Below are 19,383 nucleotides of genomic sequence, written 5' to 3'. Positions count from 1 at the left end.
AAATTGCCTCTTCCACACCATCAACTGGCATGCAGACATCTAAGTATCCCAAAGTATCTGCCAGTTTAATTTTGATGATAGTTCCATCTTTGCAGAATAGTATTTGCTATGACAATTTGAAGGCTTTGATTATACTTATCAATGTAATCATTGCATCTCAAATGAATGAGAAAATGTAATTGCTAATGTAATTGAAGTAAAAATGGAACCCTGGTGATCAAAAATAGTCGATATTTGACCTCTATTGTATGTCTATTTGATATAAGCAGATTAACTGCATTTAATAATGAAGTAAAAATTACATGTAGTAAATAATAGAAATATATTGGGGATGATTTTAAAAGATGAGATACAATACTGAAAATACCTTGCAGTTGTATAATACAACTATGTATAAATCCTATGCATACTAAGAAAATGCCAGGAAGGCTATGTTAACCAGTGTGATGAAAATGTGTCAAACGGTCTATAAAACCAGGGTATGGTGCCCCATGATCGCATTAATGTACACAGCTATGATTTAACAATAAAAAAAAATCCTATGCATAGAAAAAATTAACTGTAAAGAAATACATGACATGAGAAACTCCTTAGTGTCTGTATCTAGACAGTAGCACTTGAGATTACTTCTTCTCTCTCTTTTTTAAATACTTTTCCAGTTTTCTATCATGACCACTTTTAAAGGACAATTTTTGTTTTCTTGTCTGTTAAATATTTAATGCTTCTTTCCTAAAAGTAGTCATATTTTCCTTTGGAGAAGCCCTCATTGAATATAATTTTATTGGGAGGTAAAGCCAGTCTCCTACACAGATCTGAATAGGGCTGCTTCCCACCCCATGCCTGAGGCTCTGCCAATTACACGCTCTCCCATAAGACTGAATTTTTGGTATGTGCTAAAGATATGCAAAGAGTAGAATGCCATATGTATTGCAATAGCATCAGTGTGCCAACCAATAATCTCTGCTGGTGTTTCTAACATCTAGACTGCTGGGGCCCTCTAAATCCTGCCCACCTCCCAAGGGTTATCCTCCCACTGATTTTGTTCATTTACAGAATAAATGAATTGTTTTTTCTTCGAGGTAGTTAGAATTGGTTTGCATTGCTTGCAACCAAAAATGTGCAAGTTATGTTGCTTTTAAAAATACAAAAGTTGTTGGCTCTACTTTCAGAATACAAGCAGACCAGTTCTTATCCCTCCACTACCCACTGGTCGCTGTCATCTCTCACCTATATCACTGCAACCATCTCCTTACTCATCAACCCATTTTTTTTTTTTTTTTTAAGATAGAACTTCACTCTGTTGCTCAAGCTGGAGTGCTAATTACAATCTCAAAATCCTGGGGATCAATCAGTTCTCCTGCCATAAAATATTTTTTTGTAGAGACAGGATTTCACTATGTTGCCTAGGCTGATTTCAAACTCTTGGCCTCAAGCGATCCTCCCACTTTGGCTTCCCAAAGTGCTGGAATAGATTCCATGCCAGCCTTCCCAGTCTATTTTTTATAAAACAACCAGAATATTCTTGTTAAAACCTAAACCAGATAATGTTGCTCTGCTCAAAACCCAGGTCAGTGCTCACACAATGTTCTTTAAGGCTCCGCGCAGTCCACACTGACATCGTCACCTGCTCCTCTCAATACACACTTCTACCCACACTGGCCATTAGCTGCAGATTACACATGCCAGGCATACTTCTCTCTCAGACTGCTTCCCCTGCTCTCAGGACTTTCTCTCACGTATGCTTGATTTACTCCCTTTTCTCTTTCATGTCTTTGCTCAAATGTAGTTTCTCAAATGCCGTAGGTGGTTACACCAATATTGCAGCCCCTCCTCAAGCATTACTGGTCCCTTTGCCCAGCTTGTTTTATTTCATAGCCATGAGGACCGTGAGTCTCTGACCACTCCCACCCCCACCATTGGAATGCACCTGTTGAAAGTATATCTACCAAAGTATACTTTCATTTTTTAACTTTTTACTGGAGCATTAGAAAAGAAATTGCACACAAGTATGCAAACACACAATTAACCAATACTCGTATATAGGAACTCCCATACTTTTTCAACTTTTAAGAAAAATTTCTTCTAGCTATAAAATTTGTACCTTGCTGGCTCAACTTATTTGCAAACTTGAAGATCTATAAGACAAAACAATTTGTGATTTGAAGAAGAGATATCCTTAAAAGTGGTTCTGAGCCAAAAGTTTATTTCATTTTTCTTACTAAAGCAATGTGGTTCAAACTACAGTGAAGTGTATTTGCTTAGTTTGGAAATAGCTCTTGCACCATAGAGGTAGACTACGTCAGACCTGCATATTCTCCAACCATCCACGCAGGACATGTCCGTAGACATTTCCCTTTGGTTTAGGAAATCAGTGTTTCCTTTCTTTATCCTCAAGTCAAGTATCTATCAAAGAAATTTTATTTTATGTTACCATGATTACATGTTAACCATGATTTTATGTTTACCATGATTAAAATATTAAAAATATGGAGGGCATACTTATAATCACTATTGGTAGGTCAGACAAGATATAAATTAGTTCACGTACAAAATTTCATTTTAGCCAAACAGTAGGCATTTTCCCCACTCCGCAGATGAAACGACTGAGACTCAAAGAGTTTCATTAACCTGCTGAAGACCACACAGGTGGCGTGGCAGGTAGGGTTTCATATGGATCTCTGTGATTCTAAAGTTCATGCTCAAGCTTTTCACTACCAAGACACTTTATTTTGTGTACTACATATAAATGAAGGGCACTCCATCCAAAGCAATAGAGTGAGACTTTGCCTCAAAAACAAAGTTTCCAATTTGTTAGAAAGACATAAATATTGTCTTATGTGACTGATAGCAACACATCAAAATACATGAAAGCCAAAATTGAAAGCATTAAGTGAGGATGTAGAAAATTCCACAATTAAAATTGAATATTTTGGGCGGCGCCTGTGGCTCAAGGAGTAGGGCGCCGGTCCCATATGCTGGAGGCGGCAGGTTCAAACCTAGCCCCGGCCAAAAACCACAAAAAAAAAAAAAAAAAAAAAATTGAGTATTTTAAGACCTATCCATCATCAATTGATAGAAATGCTAAGCAAAATCAGTAATGAGAAGAATCTGAACAACCTATTAACTATTACACCTAAAAACTGCAGAATATACATTTTTTTCAGGAGCACATGGTCTGTGTATTGAGAGTAAACCATATGCTGGGCCATATGACATGTCTCAACAAATTTTTAAGAACTGATTTCCAGCTGGGTGCAGCAGCACACACCTGTAATCCCGACTGCTTAGGAGGCTGAGTCAGGAAAATCACTTGAGCCCAGTACTTTGAGACCAGCCTGAGCAACAGAGAAGACCTAAAATCATACAGAATATGTTGTCTAACCAACCACATGGAAACTAAATTAGAAATGAATAACAGATACGTAAGATATCCCCAAAATTGAGAACAAATTTATAAAAACCATGGGCAAAGGAAGAAAGCACAGGAAACTTTAAGACATTTCTAATTAAATAGCAACAAAATAAAATATATTAAAATTATGGGGTACATGGGCCACACCTGTGGCTTAAAGGTGTAGGGTGCTGGCCCCATATACCAGAGGTGGCGGGTTCAAACCTGGCCCCAGCCAAAAACTGCAAAAAAAAAAAAAAATTATGGGGCACAACTACAGTAATACTCAGAAGGAAATGTGTAACTTTAAACGTTTATATTAAAATTTAAAAAGAGGCTCAGCGCCTGTAGCTCAAGTGGCTAGGGTGCCAGCCAAATACACCAGAGCAGGTGAGTTCGAATCCAGCCCCAGCCTGCTAAACAACAATGACAACTGCAACAAAAAAATGACCAGGCATTGTGGCGGGTGCCTGTAGTCCCAGCTACTTGGGAGGCTGAGGCAAGAGACTCACTTAAGCCCAAGAATTTGAGGTTACTGTGAGCTATGACTCCATGTCACTCTACCAAGGGTGACAAAGTGAGACTCTGTCTCTAAAAAGTGAAAAAATGGTAATCAGGCTCTTGATGGATGCCACTGCACCCAGCTATTAGGAAGACATAAAATGCATAGCTGAGGAAGCAGCCCTGTAGCCCAGTCTAAAACTTTTTACCTATCATATCAATGTACACAGCTAAGATTTAATAAAAAAAATAAAAAATAAAAAAATAAAACTTTTTACCTGGCTTCCTCTTCTGTCTGCAACTTAAATGCTGTTTGTTCCGTCCTTAGCCCTTTCTCTGTTTTTCTCACTTTTTTATTCCATAAGTACCAGAATTTGTGACCAAGTGAAGGAACTCACCCCTGAAGGTACCTTTAAAGCCAAAATATCTAGTCTTTCATATGCAATTTTATCAATGGAAAACAAGGCTGATGTCAAGCAAATCAATTTATTGAAGCCTTAGTTTCCCATCCATAAAATTGGATTAAAAATAATTCCAAATCTACTGATCTCACAAAATTGGACAGATTAAATGATAAAAACACATGTGACTTTTATCACTTAAAATTATACAATTATCAGAATCTACACAGTAGCACAATAGCCGTACTGGTATCTGAAATAGTGGGGAGCACAGTTAGTTCCATTTTATCATTGAATGATCTGACCAGAGAATAGATAGAAAAGCATCAGACATTGAGCAGTAAATAATTCCTAAGTATGATATATTTTAGCTTTAGAGATAGCTTCAGGGTTGAGTTCCTTTTCTTTGCTACAAATTCTAGCACTCATGGCAACCTGTAACCTGGTTAAAATAGAACATTAGCCTGAAAGGGAGGAGGCCATTTTGCTCGGCAAGAAATGTATAGGAAATGAGTCTTTCTTCCTTTCCTTTCCTTCTTTTTCTGTTTATACTAATAGGAATGAGTTTAAAGGAAATGGATCTTCTTTTGGCATGCTGAGTGACCCTGTAACAAAATTTAGCTTCAGAATTAAAAACTTGCTTCCAATCAACTCAATTGAGGCCTTGAGGAGAACAGAACACAAGGACTTAGGCTGAAAAAGGATAAGATTTCATAACAAACATGGAAAAGTTAGCATAAATGATCATGGAAAAAAATTCTTCTCCTGACATTTGGATCTTCAGGCCAGGCAGTGGCTAACGCCCATAATCCCAGCACTCTAGGAGCTGAGGCAGGTGGAATGATCGTGTCAGCCTGTAGTGTGAGGCTGCTGTGAGCTACAAGTACACAGCACCCTGCCCGGGGGTCAGAGAATGTCTCACAAAGATAAAGTAAGTAGATGATCAAAGAATTTCCAAAATCAATAAGACCTTCATGTAATAGAAATAGGCTATCACATATAATAAAAACCTTAATATGTTAACATTTTTCAGATCAGCCTGGGAACTAAGTCTCTTCTTCCTTAGTAAAAGTACAAAGAGTACAGCTTCATTAATTGGATGCTACCACTAGATTACAGATCTCTAGCTACCACTAGATCTCTACCACTAGATTACAGAATTGCTCTTGCAATTTTAATCATGATGTAAGTCTTGGTTTACAAAATAATTTGGAATGAGTTAGGTGTATTGCAAAAGCTGAATGATTCATTTTACCTATGGGAAGGAAAGATAACTTCAGGCCACAAAATTTAATCATGCTCCATGTTTCTTTGCAATGATAGGGTTTCTTGCCAAATACACATTTCTGTGATTTGACTATGATTGCCTATTGGGCTAATGCTATATTTTAATAATCCTTTGTTTTTCCCCAATATAAATTACTTTTGGGGGGGATAGATCTTATATTTTTCTCAGAAAAATGCATTTTTAGAGCCTTATTTAATGAGTTTTTTGAAATATTTTTAGGCTATGTTTAGCCCTCTCATATAATAAGAGGGTCTTGGAGATAGAAAGACTCCGAGGCACTGGGTCCAGACTGTTGTTTTAACAAAAAAAGAAATTAAGACTCAAGAACACTAAGTAACTTTCCCAAAATCATAAGAGATAATTGAGAGTAGAGCTCAATCAAGAACTCTCAGTTAACTTTTCTTTGTTAGAATATGTTGTTTGAGGCAAAAAAGAATCTAGAATATTGTTTTATATAAATGGAATTAAAAAATTACATAAATAAATGTAGTGATGAACATTTTCAGTGAAAGTTCTAAACTATCCTCTGTAATTTTCTTTCACTAACAATTATCTGTAACATCTTCGTGACATTCTATTTAAGTAACTTTTTCCTCTTCTCTCCCTAGAATCTTTAGTATTATTTCAAAAACTTTATTGTAGAAGTAATTAAAGAAATTGGAAAATTTTAAATGATAAAAAGAAAATAAATTTTCTATTGTTTTACTACCCAAAACAGAAATGCTGTTGAAGTTTAGATGTATTTACTTTATTTGTCTTTAAAAATTTTTGTATTGTTTTAAGACTTCTTGCCATAGTATATTAGAGACAAGTTCAGAATTTATTCGACTACAATATTCAAATAAATGAATGTCAATTAATAAATGTCAAATTAAATAATCACTAGCCATGAAACACCCTAGGATGATCAACTATGCCCAGTCATCATAAGGACCACATCTTTTCTGGTTGGGCAGATCATCAAGGACACTAAAATAACAGTTTCCTGGAGGGGACAGAAGTTTTTTTGTTTGTTTGTTTGTTTGTTTGTTTGGCATCACAGTTCACAGCAACCTCAAACTCCTGGGCTTAAGCGATTCTCTTGCCTCAACCTCTCAAGTAGCTGGGACTACAGGCACCCACCACAACGCCCAGCTATTTTTTTTTGTTGCAGTTGTCATTGTTTAGCTGGCTTGGGCTGGGTTGGAACTGCCAACCCACCACAGAGCAGGGACAGAAGGTGTTTCAAACTGCAATGCGCCTCATTTGAAACAATAAATACCTTTGATCCAAGAATCTAACCTGAACCTTACTGCAGAGCACATTCCCACTTTCAGAAGCCCTGAGCTGAAACTGACCAGATGTTGGTTTAAAAAACATTGATTTTGCTTACCTCCAAGCATCCCACCTCAGCCTCCCAAAGTTTAAGACTGCGGGATGAGCCCTACATCTGGCTGACTTCACGTGTTTCTCCTAGCCAAAACTCTCTCATTTTAAATATTCCAATGTATTTTAGAAGATGTGTGCTTGCTTCCTGGCCTTCTGGCTAAGAGCAGGTGGAGAAGGTGTTTGTGTGAGTTTGTGTGCACAGTAGGTGCTTTGGAGCAGTGCAGACATATTTTACTGCAAAGCAGACAGTCACCACCAGTGAAACACAGGCACAGCTCCTCCTCACAAACACTCTTCTCCTATCACCTAAATACTACAGTCACTATTTTGGGGTAAAAAAAAAAAAAAAAAGACTTACAAAAGGTCATTTGTCAATTATAAGGTGAAGAAAAATACACCCTGCCTCTTTCCCCATTAGCCTGAATTAGTGATTAGGTTAAGTGTCAATCAAAAGCCAAAAATCTGAGCTTGAAAGGGTGAGCAAAGGTGACATGACTTGTACAGAACTCCCTCAAACCATCTCAGGAAGCCTAGGGACCCTATGCATAGCCACTATGGGAAATAGGGGTAGAAAGGGGATCATCTCATTTCTCCCCACCATAAAGGTTATGATCAACATGTCTATAAAAATGTAGATTATCAAGAGATAAATATAAGTTTGCTTGCTTATCATAACAAGTGTGGGAGCCATACAAATATATGAAAACCCAAAGAAGGGCCAGAGGGCTGAAGCTTAAATACCTTCTTCATTAAGAAGAAGGAAGTAGAGGCTGCAGATAATTTTAGAGGGATAGTAAATGGTTTTAGGAGATAAATATGGACCCAATGCTCAGAAAATGGTTAGTAAATAATTCTCTTTGGGAACTTAACAGCACTGGAGGACAGAGTTCATCTGGGCTCCAGGCATGGTGTTTAATTTTCAACCTCCTCTTCTGTGACAGGAATTTTAATCTTCTCTGGTTAATGGAATTTTAGGGAAGGGATCAAAGTCAATTGCATTCTTCCCTTTGGTTTCTAGTTAGATAAGGGAATTTCAGAGAACCGCCTTGTCTCGTGCTTTGAGACAGAGGATTCAGGAGACCTTGAAGCTGCTGCTCTTTTAGCATGTTAAAGTGCGGTATTTTGGAATATCATTTTCTTTTTGTAAATTTTATTTTTAAATTTAATTTTTAAACTTTTTCTAGAGACAGGGTCTCATTCTATCCCCCAGGCTGGAGTGCAGTGGCACCATCATAGCTCATTACAGCCTCAAACTCCTGGGCTCAAGTGATTTTCCTGCCTCAGCCTCCCATGTAGGACTATAGGCATGTGCCACCAGCCTGCCTAATGTTTAAATGTTTTTTGTAAAGATAGGCTCTTGCTATGTTGTCCAGGCTGGTCTTGAACTCCTGGCCTCAAGTGATCCTCCCACGTTGGCATGAGCCACTGGGGGAAGGGTGGGATGCCCAGCCAAAGTGCTTCCATTACACACTTAACTCTCAGTTACTCTACTGGATTGAATGGTGTAACCACCACCACCAGCCTTTCCCTCAAATTAATTTTATTCCTAGAACCTTAGAATACAACCTTATTTAGAAATAGGGTCATCATGGATGTAAATCATTGAAATGAGCTCATACTGGGGTAGGGTAGGCCCCTACTCCTATAAGTAATGTCTGTAAGAGGAGAACAGATACAAAGAGCCACAGACAGTGAAGACAGCCATGGGAAGACAAAGGCAGAGACTGGAGACATGGATAAGCCAGGGAATGCCAAGGATTGCCAGCAACTAGTGAAGCTGGGCAAAGGCAAGGACAGACACTTCCCCCAGAGCCCTCAGAGAGAGCGTGGCCCTGCCAATACCCTAATTCCAGACTGCTAGTCCCCAGGCGTGTGACAGATCTAGCACCCACATCTGTAGTTTTCAGCCACCCAGTTTGTAGTACTTTGCTACAACAGCCCTAGGGAGTGAATAGAATTACTGAGGGGAAAATCCAGGAGACTGGGAAATAGGGTGCCAGGAGTGGTCCCTGAGCTGCTCTTAACAATGGAAAAAGGAGGCTATTCGATGCTCTAGACAGGAAGCCCTGAGTTGCCATGGGCTGTTTTATAAACCTACACATCCTTGGGGGGATGAAGTAACAAATGGTTGCGGGGAAAATAAATTCCTTTTGTTCGTTGAACACAAGCCTATATTTTCTGTCCTGAGTATAATACTATCATGATCGGCAAGATCAAGGAAAGCTTCAAACTATAATCAGTGGAGGGTGTTATGCGAACTAGACACGTGTTATAAATGCAATCATTCACAGACCAATTTTTTTGAACATGCTGTATAATGATTTAGACTTTAATCATATGTTAACATTGCATGTGAACCACATTGTTGAGAATGTTCATGAATATAATTCTAAGTAAAAACATTTATGTACTTCATGTCAGTCTTTTTTATTTCATATACTTTGTGTTAATGGTTTGATATATTATGTATCCTTGCTGATATACTGTATCATATACTTCTTATATACTTTGCATAAGTGGTTTAATATGATATGCTCAGGTCACGCATCCTGGGTGCTCCCCAGTACAGCCCTGACATCGCTGGTAAGCTTCAACCCTCTAAATCCAATGCCCTGCTGGACATTTTCGTGAAGGTGTTTTACCCTGAGTGTATCACAGGACTAAACTCATTCTTTTATCCCCCAAATCTGCTTTGAGTCCAGTTTTATTTTGTTTTTTGAGATGGGGTCTCACTCTGTCACTCAGGTTAGAGTGCAGTGACATCACAGCTCATAGTCACCTCAAATTCCTGGGCTCAAGAAATCCTCCTGCCTCAGCCTCCCGAGTAGCTGGGACTATAGGCCCCACCACGGTGCCAGGCTGATTTACTTCCAGTATTTTTTTATGCCAATTAACAACATTACCAAAACCAGAAACTTTGAAGTCATTATTGGCTCCATCCTCTCCCTTGCTTTTTCAAGAATCCAGCTAGAAAATCCCAGTAATTTAACTTCTCAATTACTTCTTTGCCTTCATTATCTGGGACTACTCCGTTTATCTAGTTCAGACAGTTCCCTCTCCAGCCACTTCTAGGCCTCTGTTGTCTACTTGTCCTCCTCCTGCTCCTAACAGTGAAGGCCCAGGCCCCAGGCCTGCTCCCCACCACCCACCCCAGGCTCTGTGTCCTCACTGCTGTGGCTGCAGGTGCCTGGTGAAGACTCGCACCCATTTCTAACTTATGCCTCTCCTACGAGCTCCTGCTTGTATGCTCTGGAGCCTACAAACTCTCTCTACTTAGATGTTTCAGGGATACCTCAGACCTAGATATTCTAAACTAAATTTTTCATTTTTCCTCAACCCTTTTGCTCTTCTACCATTCTTCATCTCTGAAAAGGCACAATCTCCCAGCTTCTTCAGCAAGCAACCTGGGAATTCATCTTGGCTGTTCCTTCATCTCATTGCCTGACGTAAGTTCAAGCTAATGAACACCATCTCCTGGACACTTAGAAGCAACATCCTCCCCACAGCTTCTTCTGTTCTCTCCCCACCAATATTCCTCCTACATTGCTGCCGGAGTGACCTAATGAAAACATTAATGCTTTCCCACTGCCTGGAGGATGATTTTCAACCTCCTTGGAAAAGCACATGAGGCCTGTGTCATGTGGCCTCTGCCTAACTCTTCAGGTTAAACTATCACCACCCTCCACCTCCCTGCCTCCTGGAATATCAAACTACTTATAGTTCTCTGCTCACACCACACTTTGGGGCTTTTGTGCAGTCTCTTCCCTCTGCGTGGGATGCCTGCACACTCCCCTATAGTCTGCAAAACCTGCTCAGTCCCCACCACTTTTTTTTTTTTTTTGCAGTTTTTGGCCAGGGCTGGGCTTGAGCCCACCGCCTCCGGCACCTACTCCTTTGAGCCACAGGCACTGTCCAGTCACCACCACTTTTGTGGATCTTCTTCTGTAAAGCTGTCCTCTGCTTTACATCTCTAAACTCTTAACATATTTGAGTCAATCCATTTACCTGACTTTCTGACTAGAGTGGACACTTTTTGTAGGGAAAGGCATCATGCCTTCATCATGATAGCACCTACCTAACACTACCTTACAGACAGCAGCACTCACTAAGTGTCTCAGTTTTCATCTTGGAGGAAGAAGCCCACTTTACATGGGGTAGTATATGCCTTTGGAGGGAAAGTTATTTCAAGTAATAAAAATATTTTATTGAGTGATGATATTGCTATGTCATATATGTATTTAAAAGATTTTAATAAAAATTAATTTAAGGCAATTCTATAAAATCCTATTAAAATGTCAATTGCTTGACTCAAACTACCTTATTTCCTTATAAGCAAAGCATCGTATTGACTCTTCTCTTTTTACTATCTTTCATAATCTATGAGTGTCTCCTATCTCCTCTGTCTCTAAACTACATCCTAAATCTGTCCCCTTACCTTCGTTCCACTGTTAAACTAAACTGCCACTCCCGGCCACCATCACATCTCATCAGGACTATGGCAAAAACCACCTCATAGGTCCCCCCTCTCCACGGAGCATCTGAGTGCGCTTTTCCTAATGCAGATCAGATCACGCCTTTTCCTGCTGTGAAGCCTCCAATTGCTTCCCATTGCCCCAGATATTCAGCTCCTGAGAACGGCCTGCGTGGTCCTAAAATACCTGCGCTCCCACCCACGCTCCTCTCTCCCTGGGCCTGCACATTACGCCTCACACACTGCTCTCACCTCACTAGCTCTCTTTCTGTTAGCATCTTACACCATCCCACTTGTTTCCTCCACCTTAGATGCCAGCGTTGTTGTCTTTTCCTGTCATTCAGGTCTCGGCTCACATGGCATCTTCTGTAACAGGCTCTCTTCCCCACTCAATTTAAAGCAGCTTCCAGCCACTGGAGGTCACACCACCCTGTTCTATTTTCTTCACCGACCTAATAACTCAGCAGAGTGGCTGAGCAGTGAAGCACATGTGCTCTAGGCCCAACCACTGTGGGCTCACATCCCAGTCGCATCCCTCACTGGCTAGTGAGTGGGGCAAAGTGCTTTGTCTTTCCATGCTTCTTTCAGAGTAACAATAGTGTCTACTTGGTGGAATTCTTATGAAGATGAAATGAGTTAATACATTCAAAGTGCTCACCACAGAATTTGACTCATAGTAAGCACTGAATGAATGTTGGCTATTATTGACTGTTTATTGTTTGACCCTTCTTTCTGCACTTTACACTCCTAACCCTCATTCCCTGCCACCAAGCGTGTAAAATCAAAAAAAGCAAAGAACTTACTGCCCTGCCACCCACAACTCCTTTATTTCCAAGTGTGGGCCAGGTATGTTGTTGAATGAGTGAAATAATAAAAATGAGGGATGAAGGTGTTTATGTTTATCTCAAATTGGTGTCTCTTGCTTTAAACACAGGTTCTTACTCTGACATCCAGGCTGAAGTGCAATGGCATGATCAAAGCTCGTTGCAGCCTCAAACTCCTGGGCTCAAACGATCCTCCTGCCTCAGCCTCCTGAGTAGCTGAGACTGCTGACACCATCCTATCATGCCTAGTTAATCAAATTGGCCTCATTCTCAAAAACTCTCAGATCTACAGAGGAAGCTCTGAGAATTACTGCAGTTTCTTCTGTTCTTAGTGTCTATCTCTTAGTGCACTGCTTAAGGGAAGCTGCTCTTCACAGGGAGGCAGGAAAAGTAAATACCAGCATGTGACCCACAAACTGGAGGGATATGAACAAGATGTTGAGCTTCTCTAGTACTCCAGCGGCTCATCAACAACACTGAACTTGTTACTACTAGCTAAAGATGCAAGGCTGGGTCAGGTGTCGGGGGTCTGGTTTTTTTTTTTTTTTTTAGATTAATTTTGTCATTAGCTCTAAGATCTATAGTTTTATGAACATATGGTCAAAATACAGGAGAAAAATGTTAACGTCCCCAAGGTAAAACTTTGAATTATTTTGCAAGTCACCTGAAAGCAAGTATGTGTAACCAAATCCAGTGATCAGCTTGGTTTATATCTTCAGGATTATTTTTAATCACTTGTAAAGATTAGTTTCTAATTTTAGCACATACACTCAAACACACACACCCCTACCTGTTTAGAGTTATATGCTTAATCAATCACTTAGTTTAGAAAATGAGAAAAAAATTACCTCAAACTTATGCTCAAAAAACCAGGGACGGAAGTTTGTTCTCTGTGTCGTTTTCCTCCAACTTTGAAGAGGGAACCAACTGTCTCCTAATAACCTCATCGTCAGGCCCAAAGGTATTGATATGTCATTTCTGTGGATTACATCAAATTTAAATTACTTCGTTATGTGCCAGGTGCTCCAAGGCCTTGATGAATGAGTTTGGATGCTCTCCTGCCCCCTCCTTAAAGGAGTTCTAAACGCTTTCCTCCTGGATTTCTGATCGCAGTGCTCCTAATTTTTTCTCTCCCATTTTGTGTTCCTCAGTCCCCCAATCTTTAACAGAAAACTGGATTTGAATGTATTTTCTGTTACCATTGACTCCCTGAAAGAACATTTCCAGGTGGTGTACAGGTTTCTCCATTAAACAGTTATTGCTTTTTCCCTTAATAATTAATATTTATGGGGAGATCTCTGATGAGGAATAAAATTCTCTGTCGAATCTTTGCCCACCGGCCTTAGCACTTATTTACTATTTTCTATGATTATTAGTTGGCATTCTGTGTAAGGAAACGCCTTTCTTCTTTCTCCACTTATTTATGCATTCTTATTAGTACAGATTCCTGGCTTTTTATTTCATTCAGTGATTTATACTCCATTATTATGGTTCGTGTTGACGTAAAATTATCCCAGCACTAGCCATCACTAGGTCCTTTAGGCTGACACCTGTGTCCCTTCCCCAGACCCCATTGTTTTTTGTTTTTTGGTTTTTTTTTTTTTGAGCACTTTCTCATTTCTGACACAAAAGCCTCGTCTTCAACTTTTTCTGCCCCAGCTCAAGCAATGGCAGGTCAGAAATACATTCGGCACCCAGTCCTGATTTCCCAGCGCCATTCTCCACTGGAGAATGGCGCTGGGAAATCAGACTGGGTGCTGGATGTACTCCTGGCACGCCTTGTTGAGCTAAATAATAACAGCACCCTCTTCGCCCACGTACGTGTTAGAACTCAGACCCCACGGCGACTCGGCTCTAGGAAGCAGTTTGCACCGTCTTTCTCGGCAGCTTCTCCGCTGGGGTGAGCGTGCCCGCGCCGCGCTCGCCCTCGCCCTCCGAAGCTGCCGACGGAGCCGCGGGCGCAGCGCTTCGCAGGGACACCGCTGGGGCCGCGCCAGCCTCCGACTTCCTCCCGGCGCCGCCTCCGATTGGCTCCCGGGCGCGTAAGAGCCAGGGACGGCGGCCGGGCAGCCAAGCGCCGGAGCTCCCGCTGGCAGCGCCCTTCTCCCGCGGAGGGCGGGCGGGCAAGCGAGGCGGCATGCGGGCGTCCTGCGTGCTGCTGGCCGCGCTGGCCGCGCTGGCCGCCTACTACGTGTACATCCCGCTGCCCGGCTCCGTGTCCGACCCGTGGAAGCTGATGCTGCTGGACGCGACTTTCCGGGGCGCACAGCAAGTGGTGAGGCGCAGCCCGGCTGCCCCCCTTTGTCCCCTTGGGCAGCGTGGGTCCGGGAGGCGGGGTGTCCGGCGGGGTCCGGAGCGCATGTCTGCCCGGCCCGCGGAGGCCCGGGCGGACTAAGGTGGCGGGAGCTCCCCAGGTGTCGCGCGCTCACCGCTCGGCTGCCGGCAGCGGGCTAGACCTGTCTCTCCTTGTCTGCGCTTGTGACTGAAGAGGGGAAGTTCTTGCTTAGAATGTGATAACCGTGCTAACGGTCACCTTCTTTCTTGGTTTGCAACGTGAGGAAACAAATCCTTCCGTATTTGACAAGCCACCCTTCCCCCACCGTCGCTCCCTGGTGGCCGCCGCTAGAGAGCGAGTTAAACGTATAGGCAAGGCTGGGGGGAAGCTGGCTCTGGTCCGGGGACGCGGCCCCTAAAGCAGGTGCGCCCCGGCTGCGCATAGCTGCTCTGAGCAGTGGCATGGGTCGGGTCTGCCTGTCATCCGCCGGTGAAGGTGGACCAGGCGGCTGGGCGGGCTGGAAAGGAGGTGGCGGGGGCAGCTACAGCCCTTGCTTGCATGATGTATGTTTTCTGCCCGCAGCATTCATTTTCTGTTCTTGACTGTCCAGGAGATAACCTTTGCCTGAGCAGGATACCTGCCTCAACATGACAACGGGTGATATATCTCACTATAGACAGGAAAATGTAACTGCCTCTGGCTTATCCTGTGGCAAGAGACATTATTTTTAGTGTCAGAAAATCTAGAATCTAAACTACAGTCTTTCTACAGCCAAGGATGAGACCTCTGATTGGATGCTATTTCCCAGCAGCCAGCTCTATCTAAACTAACCCTCCAAAACCTAGCGTCCTCCTTCTCTCTCTCCAACTTTGGGCTTTAATATTGTTGTAAACTCCTTTCAGGAATGACAACTAGAGAAAGGGGGGATATTATAATTTTTCCTAGAGTGTATATTCCTTTTCCCTATCCACTCTAATTATGTGTAGGATTACACAGTGTGTGAACCTTTGCCCTGTCAGTCTTTTAACCAGGGTCCTGCACACGTTCCTAGTGTGGGCTTGCATTGCCTGGATTCAGCCACATTCTAGACCTCCATGGCCCCTTCCTTTCCTCCTGCTTCCTCTAATGTTGACATGGTGGGAGAATGATCATTTCTCCACCCTTGGTGCCAAGGAAGGGCACCATTTAGGATGCCCTGCAAACCATCTCTTCCCCCATGACAATATGCAATTTGAAAGTAAAACCCTTTGAAGATTCTGGAGAACAATAGTGTTTACCAGGGGAAGTTAAATGGTCTTCTACAATAACATAAACATAGGAAAACAGGAAAAAAGAAACTGCTGTGTTGGCTGCAGAGATTACTCTTAGTTTTCAGGAAGTCTTACCCGATCATAAGTAATCTGGGAAAAGTCAGGTTTGGAGAAAAGCCTTTCTTCCCCAACCAGGCTGCCAACATAGCCAGGGCAGACTATGGAGTGGCCTCTGCAGAGGGTGCCTTCAGGTGGGTTTGGAGATAGAAGTGTGTGCAACTTCAGGTCACAGGTAGAGATAACAGGTGTCCTCACTGTGGCTCAGGAATAGATTTGAAGACAAGTAGCTCGTGTCACTTCTCTAAACTAGGCAGTTTGAGACCATGCAGAGCAGATGAAGGCTTATTCAACCCAATAAAGCAATATACCAGTGTCACCTCAAATTCCCCTGAGTTTTCACTGTGAAATTGGACAAATAACTTACCTTATAAGGTTGTTGTGACCTTTAATGGTGTGTTTAAATGCCTGACACTTGTAGTTTTTCTTCTAAGAGTTGTTCCTAAAGGTCCATTATGGATTATGGGGAAAATCTGTCAGATTGTTCAACTTTGTTCAAACAATAAATGTAATAAACTGGAAGTAATTTATATCATTGAAGCTGGAGAGCTATTATTAAATTGCATGATATAAGCCTTGTTACTCAAATAATTTTAGTTTCAGTTGATTGGCTCAATGGCAAAAGCAATTGAACCTACTTTAATGATTAAGTAGGTCAGCCCATTTCCTACCAGAGCACAGTCTGCCTGGCATCACATGTGAATACTACTCCATTCTGTTGTTGTTGGCAAATGCTTCTCTCAGTACTAGCCGTCTTTATCACGTTTATCTTGTGCAGAGTGTCAGATTGAGATTATGTTCATTGTGCTTTTCTTTCTCCAACATTACCTAAGAGGAAGCTACTTAGGATTCTCTAACTCATCTCAAAAAACAGATGCTACATTAGAATTAATTACCTAGGAACCAATAAAACAAAAACCTTGTAAGAGATTTACTCATAGGTGTTTTTAGTGGGTTTAAAGAGTTCCCTAGGTGATTTTAATTGGGACAGAATTTGGAACCACTGCTTTATAAGATAAATGAAGTGCATCACTGTTGTAGATAATATATTTTCTTTAAACTGTTCAAATTACTGTGTATTACATAATGTTGCTGCAAATGAGCACTTTTACATTAGCATGGATCCGTTTATCAGATTACTTGGTTGATACTTTGGCTCTAAAATACTAGCTAGACAAATTTCAGTGTTACAGCAAAGACACCATAAGACTTGAACAGTGGAAAAGCACAAACAAGAGGTCTGGGGAGGGCAGATGAGCAGCTTAGATGAAGAGCAGGTAGGAGGAGAGTGTTTGGGGAAGTTCTGCAGACTGGTTTCAAATGCTAGGCAAGCAAAGATTTTTAAAAAAGGTAATCCCCCCCCCCCAAAAAAAAGCAATGGTAATCCCAGCTACTTGGGAGGCTGAGGCAAGAGAATCACTTAAACCCAAGAGTTTGAGCTTGCCTTGAGCTATGACTCCATGTCACTCTACCAAGGGTGACACAGTGAGACTCTGTCTCAAAAAAGTGAAAAAATGGTAATCCCAAAACAGATGAAGATAAGGAGAATTTCTCTATTGGAGAAAATGTATACTTTTTGAGGAAAGTTTGGCAATATCCACCAGAAGCCTTAGAAAATGGGTTTATTCTTTGAGCCAGCACCCCTTCTAGGTGGAATTTATCATATAAGTAATGATGGATACAGGCAAAGCTGTAGCTACAGAAATGGAAACATTTTATAAGATTAAAGTCCTTGTTCAGCCAGTGTAGAAGCACTTCCGTTTATAATGTGAAAGAACATTCAGCAACTTTTCTTGATTTGATTTTGATTTTTGTTTTATAGCATCATTTAAAAGAATACAAATTTAAGAATAAGAAATTAAATTATGCTAAATTCATATTTGGGAATACGAGATAGCTAAACAATTGTGAGAAATGGCTGTAAAATAGCTTAAACAGCAAAATCAGAATCAAAATCTTCTTTTTCTATATATGTGTCTGCATATTTGTATCTGCATTTATAGAAAAGGCAGGACAGTATTGTTTACAATAGGGAGGTTTTTTTCCTGGACCATAAGGTCTTCAATTTTCATATTCTAGTTTTTCTACAATGAACATGTAGTAGTAAGTTTTTAAAAAAATTTTATTTCAGATTGATATAAGGGTACAAACAACTAGGTTACATTGTTTTCATTTGTTAGACAAAGTCCAAGAGTAAGAAGAAATTATTAACTTTTTCCCTCAGGGGTAGTTTTCCTATTTCTAAAGTAGAACTGATGTGCATATATGTGTCAATGTCATGTATATTTCAGTAATTGTCCTTTGAGAAAAATCAGATTTCTTTTAAAAAAGCCTTCTGAATCCTCTGATAAACATAACCACACAGTGCCATGCTCCATGCCCATGTCACTTAGATTTAACACAGATTGAAAACCTGTGTGAGTCTTTGGGGAGGCACTAAAATCACCTAAAAAAGAGCCACAGTCTAGTAAAATGGAGAAATCATGTTAATAGATAGCTATTAAAAAGCTAGGTATTATAGAAGAGGTAGTTACAAAATCTAATAGGAGGGAGAGGCCTTGTACAGTTTAGAGAGGTGTGGAGGTATGATGACTAAAGGCCATAATGATGTCTCAGGGGTGCGGAGCGAGAGCCTGGCTTGTCTCACCTGGGTAATCTCCTAACTTACTAGTTCTTATTCTATGAATCTTTTCAGTGACATGATATAAAAGAGAGGTTGCTGAAACTGGTATATCTGCTGAATGTTCCTCCAGTTTCTGAAGGATAACAGTGCTTTTGGACTAGTTGAGCAAGGTTTTTCATCTTGTAAAACGTTCCCAGACTTGTTGAGATTTAATGTCACTTCACTTGGATTCTCTGTGCATGATGCACTTTGGGGCTGTGTGAGTGTGGTTTAAATGACAGTTTAAATGACAGGAAACTCTCAGAACACCAACGTGCTAAGCTCCTTCATAACAGTTTTGAACTGGAATGTTTACAAATATTAAATAAAATTAACTTTACGACATTAATAAATAAGTTATGTCTATTGCCTTCCAGACTTGTAGTGATGTGCATTCATGTAAATTGGAAATTTCACTAACCACAATAATGTTCAGCTGATTTGATAGGATTTTCTTCAAACACATTTTAGTAAAAAAGACTTAGAATAGCATTGGGACGGTATTTAATCAGTATTCCTTCTGACAGGTGAACGATCTGAGTTGATATCTACAGGCAGAACCTATGAAACATTGCCAGATTGATTCAGCTACCAGGTGTGGAAGACAATGCCTATTTATAGTTTCCTTTTATTTTTTCTAGCACTTTTACAAATAGAGCCCTGAGCATAGAAATACCATCATTATTACTTTATTTCAATGGGTCGTCCTATTTCTAACATGCAGCTTGAGCCTTGATCTCAGACATTTCTGTGAAATGTGATAGGACAGCTGATCATTCTTAAACATTCTATTTCTGCATAGTTGCTCCTTTTAAAATAGTGAGCATATATTTAC

At 40.9% G+C, this 19,383-nt stretch overlaps 2 protein-coding genes across 5 annotated transcripts in view; one reads left to right on the top strand and one right to left on the bottom strand.

The window, feature by feature from the left end:
- The window catches only part of ECT2 (epithelial cell transforming 2), a 97,384-nt gene extending 83,138 nt beyond the window's left edge, over window positions 1-14,246 (bottom strand). For all 3 annotated transcript variants that reach the window (XM_053572473.1, XM_053572468.1, XM_053572470.1), the window contains exons 1-2: window positions 14,066-14,246; window positions 13,093-13,222 (exon numbers count right to left, since the gene is read on the bottom strand). The gene's annotated coding sequence lies outside the window, so the exon portion shown is untranslated. The remainder of the gene's footprint in view (window positions 1-13,092; window positions 13,223-14,065) is intronic.
- The window catches only part of NCEH1 (neutral cholesterol ester hydrolase 1), a 48,404-nt gene continuing 43,173 nt past the window's right edge, over window positions 14,153-19,383 (top strand). The window contains exon 1 of one of the 2 annotated variants that reach the window (XM_053572479.1): window positions 14,153-14,519. In XM_053572479.1, the coding sequence (XP_053428454.1) occupies window positions 14,382-14,519 (138 nt within the window). In that variant the 5' untranslated portion in view covers window positions 14,153-14,381. The remainder of the gene's footprint in view (window positions 14,520-19,383) is intronic. The other variant, XM_053572477.1, reaches the window with a different exon arrangement.

The sequence above is a fragment of the Nycticebus coucang genome, chromosome 20 (genome assembly GCF_027406575.1).
Source record: "Nycticebus coucang isolate mNycCou1 chromosome 20, mNycCou1.pri, whole genome shotgun sequence".
Lineage (NCBI taxonomy): Eukaryota > Metazoa > Chordata > Mammalia > Primates > Lorisidae > Nycticebus > Nycticebus coucang.
The sequence above is the reverse complement of the archived record's forward strand: the minus strand, read 5'-3'. Positions and strand labels throughout refer to the sequence as shown.